General features: G+C 40.0%; 2 protein-coding genes across 3 annotated transcripts in view; both read right to left on the reverse strand.

Moving 5' to 3' along the window:
- Nucleotides 1–1,373: 1,373 nt before the first annotated feature.
- On the reverse strand, nt 1,374–12,561 carry LOC134864591 (uncharacterized). Its single transcript, XM_063883691.1, has 4 exons — nt 10,374–12,561; nt 5,371–7,913; nt 3,951–4,024; nt 1,374–2,671 (listed from the first exon to the last, which is right to left on the reverse strand). Exons 2-4 carry the CDS (start codon nt 7,847–7,849, stop codon nt 2,576–2,578), a joined length of 2,649 nt encoding a protein of 882 aa, XP_063739761.1. The 5' UTR covers nt 7,850–7,913; nt 10,374–12,561; the 3' UTR covers nt 1,374–2,575.
- A 4,046-nt stretch (nt 12,562–16,607) lies between these two features.
- palm3 (paralemmin 3) overlaps nt 16,608–27,295 on the reverse strand; it is a 31,978-nt gene continuing 21,290 nt past the window's right edge. The window contains exons 4-8 of one of the 2 annotated variants that reach the window (XM_063884016.1): nt 26,629–26,756; nt 25,904–25,976; nt 24,526–24,556; nt 23,795–23,848; nt 16,608–22,664 (exon numbers count right to left, since the gene is read on the reverse strand). In XM_063884016.1, coding sequence (XP_063740086.1) covers nt 21,721–22,664; nt 23,795–23,848; nt 24,526–24,556; nt 25,904–25,976; nt 26,629–26,756 — 1,230 coding nt within the window. In that variant the 3' untranslated portion in view covers nt 16,608–21,720. The remainder of the gene's footprint in view (nt 22,665–23,794; nt 23,849–24,525; nt 24,557–25,903; nt 25,977–26,628; nt 26,757–27,295) is intronic. The other variant, XM_063884017.1, reaches the window with a different exon arrangement.

The raw sequence follows: 27,295 nt of genomic DNA on the forward strand, positions 1-27,295 counted from the left end.
ATTTTAGAGGGAATTTACATTTTTTAACAAAATGTGTCATCTTAAAGTAGTAACTATCAAATCGTAGAGTAATCGGTTCAATACTGTATAAAAAGTCAAATATGTTTAACTAGTACTGCACTGAAAATAGAAAAAGGTGTTAATCTGTCACGCTTTAAAGAAATCAACTCGAGTTTCAATTATTTATTTCTTACTTCAAGGAAATCAATAAAGTGTCAGAGTACCAAAAAATGTCAGGACACACACACACACACACACACACACACACACACACACACACGCACACACACACACACACACACACACACACACACACACACACACACACACACACACACACACACACACACACACACACACACACACACACACACACACACACACTGCAATCCCTTTTGTCCCCTTGACAAAGAGGCATTACAAGAGCAGCCGCTAATCCTCAAGACACCAACACAATGCAGCTTCTATGACTTTGTGCCAGCAGGACTTTGGAAGATAGTGATAATGAAATATGGAGGTAATGAGTATCGATATGAGCAGTCAATAGACAGGTGTGTGGGTTTATTTCTTGGTCACCACATCCAAAAGGCAGCCAGATAAGATAAGATAAGATAGATATCAGAGAGATAATGTAGAATGTGCAGTTTGACCAGCCAGGATAGATTGCCATATTTGATTGTCCTTGCATAAAAAATAATCTTTGATCTTAATCTTGATTATGACATTATTCTTCTCATCAGTGCCAATCCTTTAGTCCAGCATGGTGTGTAATTTGTTTGTTATAATTCATTAACAAATTAGTTGTCAGACTCCTAAATCACTAACTGTCATACCCAGACTTTTGGTAATGTGCCATTGTCCCTGGAAGTGTGGTGATGTGAGGGGAGGTGCCCAGTGAGGAATGAAGCTTATTAATAATTTTGAGGACTTAAATTGCTGCAGCTCCACCATAATAATATGTACTGGCAATCTCACTGGGCTGCGTCCAGTCAGAATGAGGTGATGAATTATTCACAGGAGATTGGGAGGTCAGTAAAGCGTGGTCTGCTGAACTCACCTACACACACACACACACACACACACACACACACACACACACACACACACACACACACACACACACACACACACACACACACACACACACACACACGCACACACACGCACACACACACACGCACACACACACACACACACACACACAACACACACACACACACACCCACATACACAAAGGTCCATTTTGGCATGTACTTTGTGATGCTTAATTTTAGCAAAGCCTCCATCTTCTTTCACAGCTGTATCCATGGCGACACATTTTCTCCTCGACCATGGAAAGTGTAAAGGGACCCAAAAATAAAAACACGAAGCAATTAGATCAGATGATCAGTGGCGTTTATGTTGTGGTCATCTCAAAGTGTCTGTTCCCTGACAGAAACTGCACTGCGCTGGCTCCATTGTGGACTTCAGACCTCCTTTAAATGTTTAATATTAGGCTGCTTTGGTGCATGAATTAGCAAACTATCTGTATCACTCTGTATCACTTTTACATCATGCATGCCACAGTCAGATACAACAATAATAAAGGAAAACAAAAGAGACACTCGTTATTCTGGGAATCAAGATTCATTCCAAAATACTTTCATACTGCATAATTTTAAAAAACAACAGAGCAGATATTTCTTAAGCATGCATAAGTAAAATCCTTTAGCTCTAAAATCCAGATCAGCGTTGCAAAGTGCTTAATTTCACTATAATCTAGCTCTTAGTAGTGATGCAAGAAACATGAGAAAATAAGTAGTCAAAGATTACCAATGGTGCAATCATTTAGATCATTGGCCTACGTATGCACTGAGTAACCTTATAAGGAAAACATCAATAAAGTGCTTAAAAACAATAACGCTGAAATGCTTTCTCCTTGTGAAACGCTATATTTTTAAATGTTTGACATTTGCTGAGTGTTGAATGAACTTTGACACAATGCCGTTATAAACTGAGCTACAGGATTTATTGCATGGCTTTTGTAGGGGATTCTATCAGATTATGGTGTAATAAATCAGGACAAAACATCATTAAATGCATACAACTGTGGATGACGTTGTTTTTCTAGCTACAAACTGCACCACTTAATCTATTTTCATAACAAATCACAACTCATTATAACAAAAAAGTTACAATGATAATGAACTTCATACATTTACATTTTTCTTTCCCCCTGTGCAATGTAATTATTATCTTTTGCCTTTTAACATTCATTGGTCTTAGAGTTTTCCAGCACAGGAAACAGGCCAAGTGCTATCCACTAATAGGTGGCCCTCCTCTTTATTTTTCTCTCCTCCTGGATGGAGGACTCTTCAGGGTTTTAAGTCCACCAGCAATCCTTTACTTGGTCCCAATCCTCCTGACCCCCTTTGTAGCCTCAATCCCCGACCTCTTTTGGCTTTGCATTCTGTCTTTCCTCCACTACATCACTGCTCCAATTTTCCTCACTGCTTTCGTATTTTTCTCCTTCAGCACTCCACTTAGGTTTCATGTAACCTGTCTCACTCTTTCAGATCACTCTAGCAACGTTTCCTCAGTCGTCCTCTGTGTTGTGTCCATTGACTAGACCAGACTCCCAGCGTTGCACCAGAGGGGTCTTCTGTCTGGGGGTCAAGGGACCCTGGAGGACCTGTGTAAAAACAAGCGACAGCAGGAGTTTTCGGTGAATGCAAGGTAAAAAGGAAGGAGTTAAAATGCGGCATGTAAAAGAGGGAGAAGAGAAATAATTAAAGAGGAGAAACATCAAATGGGTTAGAGCAGGAGACAGGACCAGTGAGCCAAAACAGGGAGTGTAAAAAAAAGGAGCAAAAAAGATAAAACGAAACGGGTGAATATGTTTCCTCCAGAGGATATCTCTTTGGATGAGCATCATTAGCTCTGCATGTCAGAGGGAGGTTAATGCAACTGTGATCCAAGGCCATGTTCACTATGACTCAGGCAACAGCTGAGGCCAATTCCTTACGCAATCCCCCGTTTATTCCTGAACTTTAATCAGGGACCAGGTCTGTGCAGGGCGCAGTTAACCAACCAGCAGAGAGGGAGGAAACAGAGCAAAACGTTACTAATGCCGGCGCTAAACTAAGCATGCAGCTATACCCAGCATATCAATCCCAAACTGAATTAAAGAGCTAAAGCCATGGAGAAGCTCTCAACTCTAATCAGAGATAGCAGTTTGCAAGAGGTACCGAAAACCACTAGTATTGACAATTTACTTTTCACTTTCTCCGTTATTGACTTCACACTAACACGCACCCACACAAACACACATACACACACAGCACACACACACACACACACACACACACACACACACACACACACACACACACACACACACACACACACACACACACACACACACACACACACACACACACACACACACACACAGAGACTCCTTCTCGCGCTCCCTCTCTGTCCCAAGGCTGTTTGCCTTCTTCCCATATCTATAAAGATAAGCCCCTTACTGTGTGTTCAGTATGTTATCAGATGATTGTGGCCCATATTTGCAGCTGACATCTTCCCAAAAGCCTTTCTTCATTAAACCTTTTACAATCCAGTTCAGTTTTAAACATGAGTTCATATCCCAGCAACTCCCTGAACCCTCCGAAGCCACTGCAATTCATATATGAGCTCACAGTTAAAGAAGCGTCATGATTGTGGAACACGATATCCTTTTAACTGCATTCGATGAAGACCTAGGAAGATGTTTTGCCTACATTTGCATGTCGAATCCCAAGTGTACCAGATAGGTAGGGCTGGCATTTAAAATGTATAGAGAAAGTTATACCTAATGAGGCCTGATGTTTCTCTACCTGGTCCAATTATTGTCATACCAATCAGTAGTATAAAGGTAATGTTAATTTATAAACTTTATTGCAATAGCAGGAGTGGCAAAGGTGACTCACCTCTGGTTGGTTAATCTTCTCCTCTTCAGACTGGGCTGGGGGCCACATGCCTAACTTGCCAACTGACTGGCGTGCTGCAAGAGAGAAAAGAATATAAAGTGGGTGAGGGCAGGAAAAGTACCAACGAGGCAAAAGTGTTGGTGTAACTTTGTTTGTGCTAAACACTAAAGTCTCTGAACAGTGAACAGGGTGAAGCAGCACAGTGAAATGAGAGGAGGGGAATACAAAGGAAATTCAGGGAAAGACCTGTGTTTGAAGGTCATGAATGAATCGGAAAATAATTAATTGTTTAAAGAATAATACATGATTGTTCATCTCAAAACACTGAGTCACGGTCATTCAGGGTAGCACACCCTGATGGGTTTGTCACGCAGTTGTTGCACGAACGATGACTGGCGACACTTTCATTCAAATGCAGCCTAAAAAAACAAACACCCACTGGCAACCCTCCCTGCCAACAAAACACAAACATACTGTCCGGCAGTCTGTTGTCTGAAGTTTCTCACAGCCCTGTGAAAGGATCTAATCGACACCAACCATCATGATCCAAATGAGTTAACTTAACATAAAACTAGTTGTTATTCAACACTATTATATATAATTATAAAAAAGCTCATATTGTTATTCAATTATTAGGCAGCTCGCTCAAGTTAGCATTCTGGTGCACTTGGAGCAGAAGCTATTCATTTATTACTTTCAACCATTTACCATTTGAACGCTCTACTTGCTGGAACTGGTGTTAAACGTGACTTGACATGTGACCTTATTTGTTTAATCAAAACCTAATTATATATACATGCTGTATATATGAATACATATTGGGCAGAAGTATCCCCTATGGTACAAGTAACCCTGGTTGGGAATCATTGTTATACATGCAGACAATGGCAGCAATGTTGAAATTGCACAGAGGAAACTTGTCTTCTCAGCACGCTGTATTGGCAGCACTATATTTCAAATTTGCTTTTGTTTTCCCTTCGCTGACTCTATATAACCATAATAACTAAGAAAAAGCACTTTTTCTCCCAAAATTGGACTTTTTCAATGTGCTCCTCTGTTGCTGGCACAATAAAGTGTCGAGATATGACTCAGGACTTTTCTTCACCGCAGATTTCGCAATTAATTTGACAGACTAGATGCTTTATTGTGCAGTAACCGAATAGTATTTTCTTGTCCGGCAGCTTATGGTCTCCAGTGCAAAATTATTGCTCATAACGGCTAACAATGATTTGGAAAGCTGTTTTGAGGTTTCCCACTGACCATGAGAAAAATGAAATAGTGTGCTTGCAGGGCTTCTTCAGGGGTTTTTTCATCACCTCACCACAGATAAAAAAGAAAAAACACTCACACACAAAAGGGTACATACACACAAACTGGCTTATGGGCAGAATAAATCCTCCCTTACACACACTACACTAACCTGTTGTGGGTCTCGTTTCCCCTCTGGATAATGAGCCGGGTAAGTCAGGAACAGCCAGTCCATTTGGTGAAGAAGAAGATAACATGTGAGTCTTTCCTTCTGCGATGATGACTGGCCCCCCTACTCCTACCCCCGCTCCTTTTGTGCTCTCTGTGCCACCATACAGACTGATCCTCTGCTTGTGAAGGTCCTTCTCCCTCTCCTGAGCCTCCCGGATATCCTGCTCCACTTTAACTAAATTTGTTGACAAGCGCAGCTTGAAAAAGGGGTTCTCCTTGGGTGCCCCCTCATCCTCTACCTCCTCCTTTTCATGCTCTCTCACTTTAATCCCATCATGGCCTCCTGTCCTGGAGGATGAGATGCTCGGTCTTCCAGAGTCGACAACAGTGACGGGCTGTGCCTGTGGCCTGGCGTGGTAGAGCTTCAGCGCTGGGACACTCAGACTGTTCTCTAGGATAATAAGCTGACAGCCTTTCCCCTCAGAAAAGCCCGGTCCTCGGGGAGTGCCCCTTGCTTTGGCTAAGTTTTGACTCTGTGTGTGAACCCTCTCCACATGTGAGCCTCCTATGGTGGATGCCTGCAATGAGATGTCCTCCTGGTCCTCCAGGGTTGAAACGTCACTGGCAGAGGACCAGGACTGACTCCTGGCTGACAGATTTAAAGTTGATTCATCTGGTTTCTGAAAGGCCTCAAAAAGTTGTTTTCTGTCTTTGACTTGGCGTACAGTGCCTTTGTCATAGAAACCTGGAACTTTTCCAAGCTTTACCAGATCCTGCTCCCTCTGGGTCTCTTCGTGGATCTCTTGCTGCATCTTTTTGCCTGCAAACTGCCTGTCCTTGCCTTGACACCTCTCAGAGTTAGGAGTTATAGACTGGCAGAGAACGGTTTTCCTTAGAGGGATCTCTACATATTCTGGTGCTGTTGGTGGATTTGGTAGCCCTCTGGATCTTCTCAGGCTGTGTTCACGTTCTACAGCCCTTCGGATCTCCCTCTCAATGGGAGTCTCTTTGGGTGACGCTGCTGGAGTGCCTGTAGAGATGGTGGTGTTGCCCTCCAATGTGCTGCATGGGGAGAAGTCAGCTGAAACCCCACTGTCACTCTGGCTGTCATCACACGAGTCACTCTCCATCCTGGTTTTTCTCGAAGACACAAAGCTGTGTTTTCCTACCTTAACCTCTTGTGCTTGGACTGTTTTTGAAAATGTTAACAGTCCTCCACCGTGTTGCTGCTCAAGCACCCTTTTCATTTCAAGTCCACTCTCTCTCTGCCCTCCCTCTCCACCTGTTTGCTTGCTTTCTCCCTCTATCCTTTCCCCCGCCCCTCTGTGCATTTCTCTCACAGCTACCGCACAACCCGAGCCTTGAGAAGCTGCCCCGCCCCGATTACACAGCTCCATGGCAACGGCTGACAAAGGTGAGGAGCTCTGGCTGAGCACCTGTTGTGCTGCTTCCTGGTTTTCTCCCCTGGGGGCAGGTTCACTTTGACTCTGGGACAACAGCTCCTCCTGATGTTCGACTGACGGAACTGTAGGCAGGGTTGAGGTTGGGTCTTGATCATTGGAGACATTGGCAGAATATGAGGCCTGGAAAGGCTTGCATCTGAAATCTGGTGGGGTTGATTGCTGTTGACAAGACATAATATCTATGCTCAGTTCCTCTTTTTCTTTGCTTTTGTCTGCAAAAGGAGCATAGCACTCATCATATGAACTGTTTCTGTCAGAGGGAGAATGATGAGCAGTTGAATTTATTGCGGCGGCTGCAACCCTTGACATATTTTCTGGTTTACTGTTGTCTAAGCTTTCTTGTAAGACGTTCAGTTGTGAGCCATGTGCCTCTGTTGTCATATTATCTCCTGTCATCTCCTCAGGTGATGAATTTGTTTCTCTATTCACCGGCTCAGTGAGAAGAGGAGGCCCATCTAGACTAATCTGTCTGTCAGGAGACTTAGGGTTTTCTGATGGGTTTGATATGATCTCAGCATCACTGATCCACGCAGCCCCCTCCCCCTCTAGGCCGGGAAAACTCTCCTTCTCAAAGTAGTCTTCTGTTGATAGAGCACTAAGGGCTGGAGGAGGCGGGAAAGCATCCTCACGTGGATCAGAAGACTTCTCAGATTCCTCTTTAGCCTGTAATGCTTCTGAAAATTGAGCAGCTTGTTCTAATTCTGTCACCATCTCCTGTGTTTCCCTGGGGGTGCACACACTAATTCTTGTTAATTCCTGGTTTTGTGATTCAGTTGCGTCAGCTGTGTCAGTTGTCGAGAGCATTTGGTTCTCTTGTTGTGTTTTTTTGTCTCGAGCTCCAGGTTCCAGGATTTTAATGGCCTCTTCAGACTTTGCCCTGGGAGCCTCTTTATTTTGCAATGGTGAGTCATGGCTTATGGTTGCACCTGCTTCACCTTGTGCCCAGAACTCATTGACCCCCTCCTTTAGTGAGTTGAGAGGACCCTGTTCCTGCCAGGCCAATGGCTTTGTTGCCATGGTGACAAGACTGCTGATGTAAAACCGTTTTGAGCTGTCCGGATGTTCGGCCTCCAGCCAGTCACTGAGAAAACACACAGAGGAAAAGGGGGAATAACAGAGTGATTAACCGAGATTAACAACCAACACTATTTTATACACCGTTATTTTATCGCAGATTAAAAAAGTTGTGGCAGAATTTACCAGTGACTTTTACTGAAAAAAGTATGGAAATGCTAAGTGCTTTGTTTTCAGTTCCACTTTTAATCCTCCTCCTCCTGTGTTACAACACTGCAGCTATGGCAATGGCAAAAATAGATGTTGAAAATACCATATAAACAAAGAATACTTTTAACAATTGCTTTTCATTTCATCTAGTGCTTGTGGTGCCCTAACAAGGTCCATCTATGTTGTTTTTTCTTTAGATTTTTCTTCCACTTGAGTGCAAAACATTGTTTACTGCATACCAGCTGGTCTAGGATTAGAGCAATTAGTTGATGTGTAGTACAATGGTGTCCTATTTTTATAATGGCAGAGCTCTCGTTATTCAAATGAAAAGCAGGTTCTTTTCCTCTTTGGATGTTACTCCACTGTGCAACATATAACGGTTTCTGCTGAACACACCTTTCTTTGATCTGTTTACACTACCACACACACACACACACACACACACACACACACACACACACACACACACACACACACACACACACACACACACACACACACACACACACACACACACACACACACAGGGTTCTATACACACTGTCTCTCTGTTTATGATTTCAATCCTGTTCTGTATCAATATCACTGGCATCCACCCCTCTTAAGCTTATATATAGTACACAAAACTTCCATGTCATCTTCTTTTTTAGCTTGCATCTTGACAAACTCCCTTTCCCATCAGTGCTGACTCTTGCCAACCCCTTTGGCTGGACCCCAACACTATGACGGATCATTAAGGGAAATGCTGATCACAGCACTGGGTATGACTAGTCTCTGATGCGGAATTTGGACAGGTGCGCAGATACAATAGATGCATAGTTAGATAGATACTTGCAGTACAGCTTGTCCTTCATGTACAGAAAAGAAGGACTGAACATGACATGGTAAGACAAGTGGGGAACACTATTACAATGATGGCAGAGCATAGGCACCAAAGCAGAACAAGACCCAGAGCAAGTGGAGCCTAATGTGGGTAAATTAGTGAGAGCAGTGAGTCATGACAGACACTGTTTACAACCAACAATGGTTGGATGGGGGAAACACTCACCAGATTAACAACAGCACTTTTTTTTCTAGGCTGTGTTTTTTGTTTTTTGTGTTGTAAATGTTTTTATATAATGTCACAACAATCAACTTATAAAAGATTCAGAATTTGTCATTGTTTTAATTCGGTACCCATGATGAGATGTGTCTGGCTTCTGTCACACTGGCTGTTTTCTCAAGGGAAGTGAGTGGGAGGGGAATGGGATAGCTGGCATTCCCACACAGTTATCACTGTGTCTAAATAAGATTCAATCATTGACTGGGTTTTAGGATCACCAGAAAAAAACAGGAAAACATATTGTATTCAGGAACTTGGGTAAAATAAGATCAGCCCTATGGACTTCATGTTGACACCTCTCATTCATTACATTTGCATAATATGTCACTCATTGACTGGGAGTTGAAAGAGAAGTTTCATAAAATGTTGATTTAAAGCAAGTGTTTGGTTACAGTGACAGGGCCATTATTGTCCTTGGTTAAAGTCTGAAATCTATTGCAAATCTCTGCTTAAACAGTTTAATTCACCCACCCCTGCTGATTCAGTTGAAAATCCTACTAAAAACTGGTAGGCTTAAATGTTTAATATAATCATCCTGCAATGTTACAGTGTAGAAACAATCCCCTTATTGATATTGAGGTATGGTAATCCAATTTGATTCACTTATAGTAAACCATGGCAAGCCCTAATGAGATATTTTGCTTGCCGTTTGTAGATTTGATTCAACTGACAGGACATTTTTTCTAATATGACATGCTGTTCTGTTTTGTGTTCCAAAATGAAAACTGGAAGAATATAACATTCTCCAGCTCTCTTTTTGAGTATGAGAGGTTACTGAAGATCTTGGATTAAAACTCCATTATGCAACAGACTCATGTTTTGCTCATTATCTGCAAATGAGCTCACTTCATGTAAAGAACAGTAAAATCAAGATCATCATTAAAGATACATCTGCGACGACCTTACAAATAAACTTGCTCTCCTTTCTGGGGTCAGCAGTGTCCTTAGGAGGTTTAAGATCTGAGGGCAAAAAATGCAGCCAACTCATTTTCAGTCTCTGACTTTGAAATACATTTCTAACAGTGGCAAAAACAAACGGCAGGATAATCCGGTCTCTGCAGGCTTGGTTGTTTAGAATAATTTCTGTTACGCAGTTTTTTTCAAAGGTAATTTTTCACCTGATTGGCATATAATGGATGCAGGTGTTCAATCATTTCAAGTTGAAACAAAATAAATAATAAAATACAGAATACTATAATAGACAGTTGCACATACCTGTTAACAAAATGCTTTGAAGATGCCCTCCAAATGACAGACACAAATTTCTGAGAAAGCACACTTGTCTTGTTTCAGGTCACTGTTGTTTAATCAACACAGAATGACTGTTATTGTTAACAGCTCCACAGCCCTGCTGCCTGTATCTCCTCCCCTGCCCACAGTAACACCTTCAGTACAGCGATTGTGCACGCCCATATTTGCATACCATGCTCACAGAGCAAACATTCACAAGCAGAGAATGGGCACGTGTGCATGCACTAACACATGTGCTTGAGACATACCCTATTGTTGTGGATTTGAACATGTATAGTATTAATTCAATTTGTAAGTATCACAGCAATTATTGCAGCATGCAAGTGAGTGAGGATTGATCCAGAGGGATGAGGAGTGATTATACCCTTCCAGCATGTAATTTTGTCCTCTTATATCTGGGGGAACACATCATTCCTGTCATGTCCTCTTTAGTTTCTTAACATTACGTTTCGGAATGAGTAACATAAAGATATAATTTACAGCACACTGATGTGCAGAGGTGGTAGAAGTACTTAGATCTTGTACTTGAGCAAAAGTAGAAGTACTAGAGTGTAGGAATTCTCTCTTACAAGTAAAAAAGTATTGGCATAAAATGATACTTAATGTACCAAAAGTAAAAGTACTCACGCAGATTGATCCAAATCAGAATAATATATATTATATGTTTTGATTATAATTATTGTTGATTAAAGGTTCAGCTAGTTGTAATGACTTTGTATGCTGCAGTGTAGCTGGGGAATTTACTCCAGGTGTAACTAGTGTCTGTGTTGATTATATTTCACATCATTAATTCAAATCGGCAAAGTAACAAAAGGTACAAAATATATGTAGTTGGGTAAAAGTACACAATTTTGCCTATGAATTGTAGTGCAGTTGAAGTACAAAGTAGCATAAAATAGAAATACTGAAGTAAAGTACAAGTATCTCAAAATTGTACTTAAGTATATTACTTGAGTAAATGTACTTAGTTACTTCCCACATTTGCTGATGTGTACATACTTTATTTATGTTTGAATATTATAAACAGATTGTACAAAGATTTCTCATCATTATTTGAACATGTTCTTTGTTTAATCTTAACTCATGACAGAACATTTTGAGAGAAAGGCTTAAATAAAAAAAACGATAGTTAAAGAAAGGAAAACAGATTGTTTAAACCTTCTGCTGAATAACCTTTTGCTTACTGACAACACTGTTATAAATAAGAATGTGAGTCCCATCATGTCAGGCCGTGCATTTAAGAAATGTATATTGGGTGATAAATCTCCATGCCAAAATAATACTTGTGCTTGAGTATTTTATTGATCTAGGAGTCATAATATCAAAATGAATATAAGACATGTTCAAATATTAAATCTTAACAAAGCACCAAGCAATTTTAGTCATGTTTCTTTTCTATACTGTGTGACTGAATATCATGAATAAATGTACCAAAGTCCCTCATGCCTTTTGTTTCTTTGTTTTCTCCTCAACCTGAGCTTCTGTTGCTGCTGTGGGTTCGACCTCAGGTTGTTCTGGACAAGACTCCTTGGTTGGATCCATCACAACAGGTGCAGGCAGCCCATAACAGTTCAGCTGATGCCTGAACTCCTCCAACTCCTTCTCCTCCACCTCCCTCCTCCTGCTCAGCAGATACACGTCCATAGAGTGCCTCTTACTTGAATGTACAATCCACCGCATAATGGCACAGTCTGGACAGGAAGTATAGAGGAAATCCCCGGTGAGGTTAAAGCGATCCCCCACATTGAAGGTGAAGGCGCTGCCCTCGACGGTGATGTTGTAGCGTAGGTACTGGCATTGATCATCAAAGCGGTTGATTTGGGTGTAAGTGAAATTGGGAGCTTCACTTGATTTGGAAAAGTACATAGTAATGCTGTCTCTGAGCTTCAGGGCCTCCATGGATGGTGCGTGGTTGAGGATTCCTGCTACTAAAGCCCATCCTCCCTTAAAATGATGAGGATCCAGCCGACCCAAAGGATGGACCAGTCTTTCACAGACCATGGGAGCAGAGTAGCTCACTGACAGCAAGCAGAGGAGAACAGTCGCAAACAAAGCAAACATGTTGCAATTATACAGATTCTGCGATTATTTAGAGAATTCAGCTTTCGATCAGTGGCTCAGTTGATGTCTCGCACCAAGAGTGGAGCTGGTTTGGATGGGCTCTCCATTTTTATAGTTAAACTTGGAACAAGAAGGTCCAATATTGCAACACAGTATAGGTGAAAGATCCCGACTGTGTATTTCTGTATTGTGCAATAACAGAACGTTTGAAAACTAGTTGTACTGTTCTTTGATGTTGTTAGATATTTTCTGGGAAAAATACTGTGTTTGCACTAAAGATCATCAGTCTCCAAACAGGCAATTCCCAACCTTGTCTTTGTCCTTAAAGTAATTATAAAGAGTCAAGGATAATGTTTTTGTTATTGCCTATGTAGAAGAAAATATGGGATGAGCTGAGATAAAGCCTTATTATCTATATATTATTTTTAAAGACTTTGTTAAAAACTGGCACATATTTGGTAGGGATGTGTACTGAATGACACTGATAAAAAGAGATAAGACTCCTCCAGTCTGCCAACCCTGGCTCCTAAGAAGTATACACAATTTTACACTTGAATATATAAATGTGATTTCTACACACATTTTCCAACTATTGTTCAAGAGGCTAATTCCAGTAACTCAGAGAAAAAGATATAATGTTTCTGGTTGTATATGCCATCTTAGTCTCACTAAGCAGAATTGATTCATTCTATAATATGCACTGTATGTATTACTGCAACATGCCTCTATAAAGGAAGGGATGTTTTAAAGGGGCAAGAGATCTTAGGGCTTTCATTAAATGTGTCCACATGTGAGGGATACAATGTACAAATATATATCAGTGTTATTGAGTTATTTGTAAACATGTATGTGTCCAGGAAATGTTTTCTGATCAGATAGCAGTTAATGCGCATGTGTTATAAGTAGCATTGACAATGGCCTCCGTTCAGGTGTCACAATCATGCAGTGTGACAGACGACCAGCATGAACAATACCATAACCCTGAAACCGAAGCAGCTGTGCAGACTTTATACAGACATATTTTAATCATCATTTATTCTTTCCTACTCTTAAGACCATAAGACATGTAAATACATTTAATTTAGTTTTTGATTGCAGTGCTTAGTGGCAATTTACAGAATTTGAACATTGACCCTCAAATAAACAAGCTTGCGCAAACTTTAATCTTGCAACCAAAAATGAAATCACTCCTATCAAACAGAGATCTAGAGTTATTCATCCATACCCTTATCTTTTTACGCCTCGGAAATGCAATTCTATTTGGTTCCGTTGTAGCAGAGCAGCGCCGTCCAGCATGCAACTCGTTCAAAACTCTGCAGCAAGGCTGTTAACAATATCAAATAAATCGTAGATATCACACCAATCTTGCATGCTTTCACTGGCTGCCGTGAAGTACAGAACAGACTTCATCCGAATACATCTTTATACCACTTTATGACCTCTCAGGTGATTGCACTAAGGTGTCTTATTCATGCACATCTCCCCCTGCAGATCAAATATAAAATAATGTGTACCACGTTGCCTGTTCTGTACACCGGGAAGCACTTTCACAAGTTTGTTTCTGAAGTTGTTTTATAAATAAAATCTTACTTACTCATACAACCTCTGACAGATTGCATGTACTGGTGATGTGCTGCACTTTCAGGTGGACAGTCATTTGTTACTGGATTGAATAGTAAGCGTCCATTGATTTACCAAAGGTTAAGATGAGGTGTCTTGTGTTGTGGGATGTAATGATGAGTTTGCAGCTTGTGCAATACTCTAGGTTAGTGGACCATCACCCAAAGAACCAATCTTTAAAAAAAAGTGTGAGCTGTTTTTAGAATAAATAATGCATGGATATAACATGTTAATCAGTACTAATGGCTGTAGACAACTAAGTTGGTTTCCACACTCAGTAAGACAGTATTGCAGAATGTGGGATTATAAATGCAAAAATCCAACATTGCTGGTATTAAAAAGGTTTTGATTTGCTAATATAATTCACTTACTTAAAGTCTGTCAGGCCTTTTGTCCCTGCAAAGGTTGAGCTGCTGGATCACTGGTATTCTGATTCAGATAAAGCTCCTTGTTAGGATCTGTCAGGTTTTTATTTGAACTGCATACAATAAGAACTTTCATGAATTAATTAAGTGCAATTTCTAGACTCCTTGCTGGTATATGACTTTATAAATGTGCAAACCATTCAACCACAAAGGCTGATAAGAGAGGCATTGTTCTAATCTAATTAGGTTTGTGCAACTTCTCAGATCAATAACTGAGCCTCATTGTCATATTTGAAAATACATTTTAAAATGTGATTGTGAAGTGGGGAGAAGATCCTTCTCAATAAAAAACAAAACAACCAATGACGTGAAATATTTTGTTTTTATTGGCAGGTTGTGCGACCCAATATCATCAACCACCATGAAGCAAAGGCTGTTGTTTCCCTTCAGTCTTCAGAAGCTGCTGAATGGCGATTGCTCTGCTCAGGACAAAGTTCCTTGGTATGATCCATCATAACAGGTGGAAGCAACTTCAGACACTCCACCTGATTTCGGAACTCCTCCATCTCCTTCTGTTCCACCTCTCTCCTCCTGCTGAACAGGTACAATCGCAGGGGTTCCTTTGTCTCGTTGTTAATGCGCATCACCAAACAGTCTGGACAGGATGTGGGGAGGAACAACACAGTGAGGTTGACCTGATCGTAGGTGAAGCTGCTGGCTCCTAGTGTGATGTTGGAGTACAGATATTGACAGCTGTCACCATAACCAAAGATGCGAGTGAAGGACATCTTGGAGCTTTCGCTGGCATTGGCAAAGTTAATGCTAGCACTGTCTCTGCTTTTGAAGTAGTCCACATGTAATAAATTGGTCATTCCGCCTGCGACTAAAACCCGTCTGCCCTCCAAATGACGAGGATCCAGTTGATCCAAAGGCCGGAGCAAGTCTTCACAACCCAGAGGAGCTGAACGGCTCACAGACATCAGACACAGGAGAGTGATGACATTCACAGCAAACATGGCTTTATATTATGAAACACTGTCTGCTGTTTTTTGTTTTGTCCGCAAGCAACACTGTCTAAGTGGAATTAGGATGAGGAAAAGGCCAGGCTGATTTTATAGTTAGACCACCAGTTTCATAACACTGCCAATGCCAAAGAGCAGAGTCCCTTTTTCCATCTGGTTGTGAAATGACGGAATGTTTTCAGGGGTTGGACTATTAAATATTAACACTGGTTGAATCGCTTTTACTGAAAAAGTGGTATTTATTTTGTATCACTGTTAGGCTAAAATTGATATTTTTTTTATTGATATTTTCCTAATTTTGAGTTCTGTAAAATGCAATTCCACATTATTTCACAGACATCCCTTTAATGTTGTAGTTTTGGAATGCAATCCATTCATTTTCTCATGGTATTTTAGTACACACACATCCAGCACCAGACACGTTTTATACTACGGACAATTATTTTCCCTACTGTACATATTTTTACTGTAAAATACTCACCGTCATCCATTTATTAGTGACTGTTATTTTGTAACATATATTGACGTTTGTGCCTTTATATTTTTATTTTGTATTGATGCCTCTTAATGTAGGTATTTGTATACAGTATGTGTCCATGTTTGATTATGTATGTGTATATACTGTACATATATAAGTAGGTGTACAGGAGTGCATGTGTTGTATATGAATTTTTTTTTTATATTCTAATTTGTATTCCTTGGGATTGTGAGAAACAGCGTTTTGATCTCCCTGTCTGTTTCTCACACACAGAAGATTGACAATAAAGTTGACTTTGACTGGACTTTAAAAATCCACCCCCCAAAAAAAATCCCAACATGTCAAGTTGCGAAAGTATTGAGCTAACTTTGCATGTAGGAATATAATCATAAACTGTGCCTAAAACATTATAAAAAATATATATTCCTTTTGATTAACTTCATTATGTTGTCTCCCTGCCAACTTTAGCTGCTGAATTGGGTTATCTATCTAGAGACATTTTCTTGGAATAAAACAGTGTTTGCATTAGATTAACATTCTCCAGCCTTGTCCTTTGCCCACAGTAATTATACAGACACAAGGACAACATGAAGAATTTTCTGCTCTTCCCTGTGTGGAAGAAAAGAAAAACGTGATGAGCTGAGAAGAGAAGCTTTTGGAGTGAGCTTTATTAAATATAACCGATTCTATTACAGCATGTTACTATACAATGACTTGGTTATGATACCTTATTTTAAGGAAGAATGTGTAGATATTTTAATGTGTGGTGAATATGAGAAGAAGAAACAACAGTCTTTCAATCTGCAACACTGGCTCTTAAAAATTACATTGGATTTTACATCTAAATATGTATATAATTTCAAGCCTTAGTCAAGAGACTGAGTCCAGTTACTGAGAGGAAATGTTTGGTGTTATTTGTGAGACATGACAACAACCAAAAGATAGCTACTGAAGGGATATATCAAAGGGGGAATAAATGATGTTGAGAAAAAGGAAAAACAGACTTTTTTGAAGTGTAGGATCTTAAAAAGTAATTTAATGCAGATTAGTTAAAAGGTGAAAACACAGGTGTGATTAATTCCAACAAATAAGTTCTTACTGCTTATTTGTACTTATCTAAACATTGTGACTAATTATCTTCTTAATGTCTTTCAGTCCTTCTGTCCCTCGTTTTTCTCTTCAGTTTGATTTTCTGGACAAAGCTCTTTGCTAGCATCCATTACAACAGGTGGAGGCATGTTCAGACACTCCACCTGAGCTCTGAATTCCTTCATCTCTTCCTGCTCCACCTTTCTCCTCCTGCTGAACAGGTACAAATGCTGGCGCTTGCCAGACTCCACATCCATGCGCATCAGCATGCAGTCATGACAGGACGTATGGACAAAGTTTGCAGTGAGGTTGCTTTTATCCGTCCCGTCATAGGTGAAGCTGTTGCCTTCCAGGGAGATGTTGTAGGAATCATACAGACACTTATTATCTAAACGGATGCTGCGAGAGACGGACATTTTAATATCACTGGTGTTGCCGGAGAAGTTCAAAGCTGCACTGTCTCTTTGTTTGAATCGATCCAAGTACGGGAGATGACTCAGACTGCCTGCAACTAAAGCCCATCTCCCCTCCAAATGACGAAGATCCGGCTGATGCAGAGGCAGGAGCAGGTCTTGACAGGCCAAAGGAGCTGAATGGCTCACAGACACCAAACAGAGAAGAGCAATGGCTCCCACAGCAAGAAACATATTGTGTCCTTTGAAGTCGCTGAGATGCCTCAGTCAGTCACAATGTTCTTTGGTAGAAAGAATGTGGCTAATGAAAAGTCCAGCTGGTTTTATAGTTATTTCAGTCCCTCAGTTTTCACAATACAGAAAATACCAGAGAGCAGAGTCCCCTTTTCTTCTGTGGATTCTGTGATTGTAAAATGAAGGTTACATCATTGCTGTACAGGCAGAGCTGGAAGAAGTACTCGGCTCTTGTACTTTCGTAAAAGTAGAAGTAACCAGAGTATAGGAACACTCTGTTACAAGTGAAAGTACTGCATTCAAAATGTCTCTCAAGTAAAAGTACAAAAGTATCAGCATCAAAATATACTTAAAGTACAAGTACTCATTGTACAGATTGGCCAATTTGAGAACCATATATATTTTATGTTTTGATTATAATTGTTGATGCATTAAAGTGTTATCACAGCTGGTAAAGGTGGAGTTAGTTTTAATGACTTTGTACACTGCAGGGTAGCTTGTGAACCAGGAATTCTGATTTAAGTGTTGATTATATTTCACATCATTGATCCTAATCTGTAAAGTAACTATAGGAATCCTTAAACAAGCCAGTGCACTGAATTCAGTTAGGATAGTTTTACCTCCCTTACCTGCACTATGGTTGTGTACTAAATTATGTAAATTGAGAAAAGTTCTCCCGTCCGCAATGCTGGAAATTGTTTTTGTAATGTTTGTTCGTTCACATCAGTTGTGTGTTGCTGTTGAAAGAGCAACGGGCAATGTCTGCGTCTGCTAATTCAACAGTAAACATGCTGGTAGCTCCTTCAAACAAACACAATTGAAAACTTTTGATTCATAATTCCTTATTCTTTAACACATTAAGGAGAAATAAACCCATGACTTGTTCATGGTGTAAAGCTGTAAATAAAAATGTTGTAGGGTATTTTTGTTAACTGAGCTTGATCAAAAAAGAGTTAACATACTTATAATAAATAACAAAAATGAAAAATGTAATCATTTCATTTAGTAAAACAAGACCTAAATACATGAAGAGAGATAGAAGAAAAGATTTGTTCCTATTCCCTCTTTACAAAAATGATTCTGGACTTTCTCATATCTGAAGTTCTGGATAATTAAACCTTTTTGTGCATTGAACAGTCATTAATAAAACTATCTGATAAGTTTAGAGTTTGAATCTCTCTTTGGTGTGACGAAGGATCCCAAACACACGGTTCATAATAGATCAGAAGTCAAAAGGGTTGGGAACTACTGTTTATCAATGTGTTGTGTTTATGGATCTCACATAGACAGCACATGATGACAGTATGTTAAGCTACACCTCTCAAGAGGGTTTGAAAAGTACCCTAAACATGAAACCACTCACACTTTCAAAAACATTTATTTTGCTTAAACTGAAATAGATCAACATGTATTCACACACAATTCCTTGCCAATTAGAAGGCATCATGCCTAATGGCCACAGTGAGATACTCACAATTCTAGTGAGTAGAATTGAAGGACTTTACTAGAGCTGGGGCTGGAAGAACACTATATTATCTGCTTCATAACACATCTTTAAATGTATTATTTATGTTTTTCCTACTGTGGCTTGTCAAAATGTCAACCTGTTTTGAAACAAAATCATTTTAAGACAATTGATTACTGTTCAGCCAAACAAGAAGCCTGGTTTGCTGCTTGCTATACCATATCATCGGCTTTGATGCGAATACTCACAAGCGTGAGTGTTTGAGGGTTGAAAGGATTTGTAACTGCACTGATTTCATTTGAAATATATAAGGAATAAGGAATACATAAGGAAATTAAGTTTTTGGTTAGGGAGATTAAACTAATCCGCTCAGGGACACAATAACAGAATTTATTTTAATCACTTTTTTCATTTGTTTACGTCTGAGGTGGTTGCATCAAATATTTGTATTGTTATTATATCAAACAATATTAAAGGAGACTCATAGGATAGAGTATAGGAATAAAATCTCCCTTTGTGAGAAATCAATCAGATTTAGCTGAGTATAAGACAATAGGCAGCTCATCTTTTCTGTTGTGCTTAAAGTAACATCTGTGTGCAGTAGAATCACTGCAGTTTTAACCATTTGACTAAAAGCAATCACAGACATTGATTTTTTTCCTTTTATATACACTTTTGAACATATATCAGCTCTGCACAAAGTTTCTTGTTAGGATCAACACTTCCCAACTCCACTCACTTGCACTGTGGTTTAACTAAAACCCTTCAGTTTCATCGGGAAAAATGCACCAGAAAGTTCCAGTTGTGCAATACCTGACACTGTTTTTCCAACGCTTGTTTATCCCCATAGTTATCCTTTGCTGTTAAAAGAGCAAAGGACAATGTCTGCTTCTGTTAACTGAACAGCCAAACGCTAGATACATCTTTGCTACAATGAGATTTAAGATGTATTGGTTTTAAACTTAAAATAAGACTCTCATTGCATGTAATCTGGAAGTACCACCAACCAAATGTTAGAAATTATGAAGAATTTATTTTCTTTTCCTAACAAACTCTTTAACTTAATGAAGAAAAGTGATTTCCAAGCCACGCTCATGATAAAACATTTAACACTGAACTGCTGATTTTTTTTGGTTCACTTTCCTCAGAAACCCTGGCCTTGGCTCTTGAGATGGTTGTGTGTTAGCCATGGACCGACCACAAGGGCCCTCAGGCAGCTTTGAGCTTCATGGACTCGCATGAGTGGAGGACCTTTTTTTAAAGTCAGTGCAGTGAACACCAGGTCAGTCACCTCATAAGTTCAGTCAACGGGATCCTGCTCTTTCTCTAGAGTATCTCATAGACCGATGCTGTCAGTTCTATTTTACCTTCTGACATCTACAACAACTAAAGCTGCATGGGTAGAAAAATGTCTGAGGGATACTACTGACTCCCACTCCCATTTCCTTAAGTTTGCTACAGTTTTATGTCAGCTGTCCTAAACCAGTTTTTCCCGGTTTAGGACAGAAAACATTAAAGGAACAAATGGTTAAACATCACCAAGTGTGTTAGTTTTGGCATAAACATTCGGAGACCAGAAAGGCTGTAAAAACATCAAGTACACCAAGCAATGTATCACAAACGTCAGTTTAATCATTAAACCATTCAGCAAATCATTTCAAAGCTGACAGCTCAGACACTCTCAAATCCACGTGTTTCTGTCTACAGTTTTTACATCCGTGCAGAGCTTTTCTCAAGAGCTCTGTGGCCCCTCTTTGAAAAGCACATCTGGTAAAAATACAAAATTCATACTTCCAGGCAATTCTCTTTTAAAACTGAAAACGTGCCATGAAATATTCAGTGGTGCACGCTGTTTAGGAATTAGACCATTTCATACTATCAGTCTGTGTATTGTCAAAACCTGTATAAATAAAATGTTCAGGCCCTTTACTTGGATTAAAATTACCTCTAATAAAAGACAAAAATCAATAAAATAATTCAGCTTTAAAGGCATTAAATTAAATGAACGTCCTCTCTGAAGCTCTCTAGATCTTTGGACAAATTTCATATTTAAAGACCCAATGAATTAAACATGCTATTACAACGGTTTGAATTAATACAAATGTATTCAGTTTTTGCTGACCTGTTCCAACACTTTTTTATGATCCTATGTAGATTGGCTGGCTCATCTGCAAACTGAGAAAAAAAAAAAAATCAAACTCAAGCAGTGTAAAAAAAGAAAGAAAAGAAAGCTCACATTTTGGTCCACAGTGTCTGAGAAGATAATTCAAAAGTTCTGGGTAGAGAGCTGCTAAAGGCACTTAACCACTGACTGGTCCAGTTCATACCTCTCCCCCGTGTTCACATCAGAGAGGGTTCACTTCCTCTCGGAGTATCAAATGGGATTCAAGATGATCACAAGGAATGATGGCAGAAAATAGAGAAAGGTAAGGGAAATGGCTTGTGGACTAATTTGAAAAGAATGGGTCGATTAAACAAGGAGAGGAGGGGAAGGAGTGTTTTATGAATTTAGGAGCAGAAAGACAGACTGATTAGGGAGAGAGGGAATGCACACAAAGAGCACTTTACATTACCGAGCAGCACTGGCAGCTTTTGTGTTTGGGTGCTTTGGTCTCTTCGCCCTGGCTAGCCCTGGGTGGGTGCTGTGTCTCTGTGTTGACAGCTGCTGCTGCTGCTGCTGGCTCTATGCGGGTGTCAGGGGCTTTGGCCTGCGATAGAAGAGGTTCCTGCTCCCCTGGCGGGTCCTCTGTTGTCAGGTTGTCCCGAGAACCAGCCAAGGGAACCTCCTGGAACTGGCCAAGCAGCGTGGCAGGGTCTTGAGCTTTAATTTCGGCCTCAACTTCCTCTGTTGATGTTGCAGCTTCACCCTCAGCGGTGGAGGTGAGAGTGGAGGGTTGCACCTCAGAGTAAACTGGCACTGAAGCCACTGCGGAGCCCTCTAGAGCGCTGGCTGGGGGATGCAGCTGCACAGAGCTCAGGTCTTCGTTGTCCTGTTCTTCTGCTTTTACCTCTCCATCTTCGTTTGTCTTGACTCCACCCTGCACTTCTCCATCACCAGTTGCCTCACTCTTCTCTGGCTGTGTGAACGTTTCTGTTTCCCTGCATGCTTCGTCAATTGGCGGAGGAGTTTCCTCTGTCTGCATGCTCTCCTGCTGATCGTCCTGGGTTGTTAGATCCTCAGGCACATCTTCCCCTTCATCTGTGATGATCACACGTTCGGCTCTCATCACCAGAATCCCTTCTTCTTCTTCCTCCTCCTCATCATCCTCCTCCTCCACCTCCTCCATCTCCTCATTGTTGTTGACATTTATCCCTCGTCCAGGCTCTTCCTCAGAAACACCCAGGCTCAACTCAGGCTCCAATGTCATGCTAGTCTCACCGTCAGAGGCTCTATTGGTGGTGGACTGAGGGATGTGAGAGATCTCTGCGTCAATGTTTCCTCCGCCATTGGTTATGATAACTCCCGGCTTCTCTGGTAGTGTGCTTAAGTTTTCCTTTTCTTCTTCATCTAAAAATAAATAGCAAAAGAAATATCACCGTGAGTAAAAGGGGTGATATCAGTGCAATTTGTTTATTAGATAAGTGAATGCTGTTCATGCCCGTAAATGGTATGTATTGGCAATCAATAAGCCACAGAGTCATTAACACTGATTATAAGCTTTCATTGTTTTCCGTGTTGACTCACTGTGACTTGATTGAAATTAGAGGTTCCTTTGAAACCATGTGTGTCAGTGCTCCATACAGCTAATTCATGTCGTGTAATGTGTTTAACAGCAGGTTTTGCCATGTGAGTCTTAAAGCATTACAAAGGGAAGGCATTTACCTCTGATATAAAATGGAGAAAGTAATAAAAGCTAAGTGTATATTCATGAAACATGTATTAAAGAGCAGACTGTAAGAGCTCCTTTCAATTGATATTTATTAGGATAAAAGACAGCTAGAAAACAAGAAATTGAAAAAATAGGTATTATTATAAGCATAAAGAATATATACAAGAGATATTATAGAGAAGATATCTGATGGTAAAAGACAAAAAATAAGCAACAGATCAACTTAGAGCAAAAAAAGGAAACACTTGAGGAAACAGAGACTCAGCAGTCTCAAGTGATAGAGCAGAAATGATTTAAATACAATTGGACAATTTCCTTTTCTGAACTCTAGTTACGCAGCCCGTCAACGTACCCGCTGCCCTCTAAAAGTGCAAGTTATGCACTTGAGGTGTTATTAGCATAAATATATATGCACAATCTTATAAAACATGCGTAAATATTCATCACAGCATGTATGAACTTTTGTGAAGTAAAGGTATGTGAGTGCCACTCTTTCCTTTATAATTCAAATGTCTTGAGATCAGCTTATATCATGTATACATTATGACGAGTGACTTCATGGTGTTTAAAGGGGTAGGGGAAGGAAGGTGAATGAATAGAATGAACAAGAGGAAGACTGGAAAGAAGATTAAATGTCAGGTTCAAAGTGATGAGAGAGATGTTGACATCAATAAGAATTTAAATTACGTGCAGGATTTTATGCCTTTCTGTTTCTGGATCATTCTGCGTTCTACGTGAGCTTTGTGAGGATATTGTGGTGCCTGTGTGTGTGTTTATTTTATGACACACAAGTCAACACCATACCCACCCAATGCTGTTGCATTGTTTTCTCCGTTCTGCATCACAGCATCTCGAACCATTTCTGAGATGGGAAAATAATTGCATTCATTGCGGGTAGCAGTGATTTTCAGTTAGACATGCAGTGAACAAAGCATTACTGAAACTACACGAGGGAGTAATGATTTATCAGAAAATAACACCATTAAGCATAGTTACCTTGAATTAAAATATTAACTCAGATAACTGTAGTGTATTATGAGAGAAGAATGACAATGCGGCTTCTTTGGATAACTAATCTCGTTATGCACAACATTAGATGATGGCAAAACTGTTAATGTGCTGCTTATCTATAGATAGCATATACATTACTGTCAAATCAAGCAGAGAAAGAGAAATGATAAGGAGTTAAAGCACTAAACAGTTAAATATAATCAATACGTACTGATGAAGTTAAGATGGAGCAGTAATAGAAGTACAGCCAGAAAAGCAGTGCGTCTGAACACGGTAATGACATGAATTGGTCACAGAGTGTTGAAAAGCCTGGCAGATGAATGCTTCATTCTGCTCTCTCTTATTTACTGAGCCTGTCATATTCAATTGCTTGAAAATGCTAATGTGCACTCTAATATTATACAGAATAAAATTTGCATTGATTTATCTCTCTCTCTGGTAAGAACCTAAGTGGAAAGCAATTTGAACTAATGTCCACAGCCATTTTAACATTGCTTGGTACCAAAAGGTGAATCTGATCCCACTTACCTACTGCGGCCTCTGCCACCTTCCCTGCCTCCTGTTGGGAAAGGGATTAAATTAGCTGTGACTTAGATGTTGAAACTGTTTCTGTAGTGTTGCCTAACCCTCTGTATTTCAAAGGGATAGTATGAAGACAACAAATACAGGAACATCCCACAAGCTTTAAAGAAACAGGCAGAACATGTTTTGGAAACATGTCCACAGAACAGACACAGAACAGTTCATGTTTTGACTCCCTGATGGATGTTAGGTAGGGATTTTCAGCTCAATCACTCCCCCTTCTGACCAGGCAGAATGTCATGGCTAAAATCAACACACAGTTGATCCCTTTCCACGGTTTCTTGTAGAATGCACTTAAGGACCTCAACATTTCCACACAAGCTGTTTATTGTGTGTATACTGTACGGAGCGTGTATAGGTTGTCCGTATAACTAAAATGGAGAATTCATTGTTATATTACCCCAATAAAGCCTTTTTATTTAATCAAGAGTGAGAGCAAGCATCAAACAGCTGTTTCAACTGTGACAACTGGCAACTTTGTTAATTAAATATATAGTTTGTTTGATAAACCGTAGCCTTATGTTGTTGTTGCTCGAAAGATCCCACATATTTTGATAAAGCAACAAAGTCTACATGGTGTTTATTATTATTTTGTTATTACATCACCTTCAAATTTGCACTTTTTATTTAAAGGCTGATATGTACACCAGAATAGACTATACATCAGCATTCATTAAAAGATATAACATAGGTCGATGTCAAATTCCGACTCAGGACCGACATGTATCCCCATGATGAATGATCCTTTGTTTCATAGCCAAGTTTTCCTGCTACTGACTACTCAGGGTCACCCTTACTCTGTTTATGTCTTCCGTGGATTATATCAGAACTCCAAATTCCAAGGTTAAGATAAATAAAAAGATATAGGACTCGAAAAACAAAAACAACATTTTAAAAACGGTGGTATAACCGAAGGGACAAGTTTTTGGTTGTACTATAAAGTACTTCAGAGAGATGACGTTAACATACTTGCGGTTGACTTGGGTTCAAACAATAATGGAGTGGATAAAGTGCTAAATTGTTTATGTAACAGGTCTGCTAAGAGTCAAGCTCCGGCTTTTAAAACAAGAGGTGCTACATCAAAGTTACATTAAGAGAGGAAATGACTTATTTATGGCTAAAGCCATAGACAGAAGTTGTGGGAAATTTTCAGCGTGATGGAAGATTATAGAACAAGCTTGTTCAACACATATTCTAAGACCCTTTATGTCCGCAGAGGGGGTGGGAAAATGTGTGTGTGTGTGTGTGTGTGTGTGTGTGTGTGTGTGTGTGTGTGTGTGTGTGTGTGTGTGTGTGTGTGTGTGTGTGTGTGTGTGTTCCTCACTGTTTGGCCATCCTCCATCTGTTCGTTCAGCTTCTCTTCCTCTTCTGCCAACCGCTGACTCTCTGATTGCAACCTAACACACACACACACACACACACACACACACACACACACACACACACACACACACACACACACACACACACACACACACACACACACACACACACACACACACACACACACACACACACACACACACACACACACACACACACACCCCTAGTTCATGCTTTGATTTGATTCTTAACTATTATCATAAACTTATTTTATGATCCCAATCTAACGAACACTACAGTAGGCAAATCAATTGGTTTCTGAAGCAGTATGTTTTAATTCCCCCAAAGACCACCTGCAGTGTGTGTGAGGAATCTTTTTGGAAAGTGAGGCAGTACTGTGGACCTTCGCAATAATAAGATTGGGATCTTGGAGTGTAATCTTTAGGAACAGCATTGCAATAAAATAAGTGTAGTCCGGTCTGGCAAGTATGCAGGCTGGATTCCCCTCTCGCTCTCTGCTTTCCTTCAGTGCAAAACTGGCAGAGTTAAAACTCAACTTTGCCAAATCAGACATAATGTATGATAACAGCAAAAATTACACCAACATTTTTTGGGGAAATAGAACATGAATGGTCAGGGATCAATTACACATGATGTTTCAACTAGACAAATACAAATGTGTCAGATCTCTCCAGCTCTGTGAACTCACAAAATGTTTGTTTGTACCTGTCTATACGCTTTTCAATCTCCTGGGCCTGGGAGCCCCAAAGGGGGGAGCGGGGGTTCTGGGTGTCCACGGAGGAAGGGGACAGGGGAGGTGCCTCCATCAACCACTGGTCCCTCAAAGACTTCCTCTGGAGTCAGAAGGAGAAATCTGGTTACTGAAGAATTGTGACCGAGATATATATTCAGTGAGACATTTTACAGTGGTTAAATAACTTGTATTGTAGCAAACATACATTTAAGAAGAGCTTTGTATTATAAAATATTGGAATTTAATCAATACGTGTATAGTAAAAGTGTGCAAACTATTTATTTTGATTAACAAAAGTAAGTGTTACAGGCTGTCACATTGGGTTTATGTAAAGAAACATGCCTGAAAGACACGTATTACCTTTCTATTTAACGTCCACCAGGGAAACAAAATACAAATCCCACACGAATATATGAAAACATTAAATAAATAGGATGCAATTACAAAAAATCCTAAAATGCAATCTGCTGTATAGATATGAAAAGTACAGGCATGTCACATTACACTAATCAGTTACAAAGCAAAATGATGCTGAACATGTAAATCCCAATCTACTAAGCCCAATAGCGTGAAATACAGGCTGTTTATAAGTGAGTGTTTAAGGCAGTGATTTCAAATGCAGCCGAACAGAAAGAGAGG

The sequence above is a fragment of the Eleginops maclovinus genome, chromosome 5, assembly GCF_036324505.1.
Source record: "Eleginops maclovinus isolate JMC-PN-2008 ecotype Puerto Natales chromosome 5, JC_Emac_rtc_rv5, whole genome shotgun sequence".
In the NCBI taxonomy this organism is placed as follows: domain Eukaryota; kingdom Metazoa; phylum Chordata; class Actinopteri; order Perciformes; family Eleginopidae; genus Eleginops; species Eleginops maclovinus.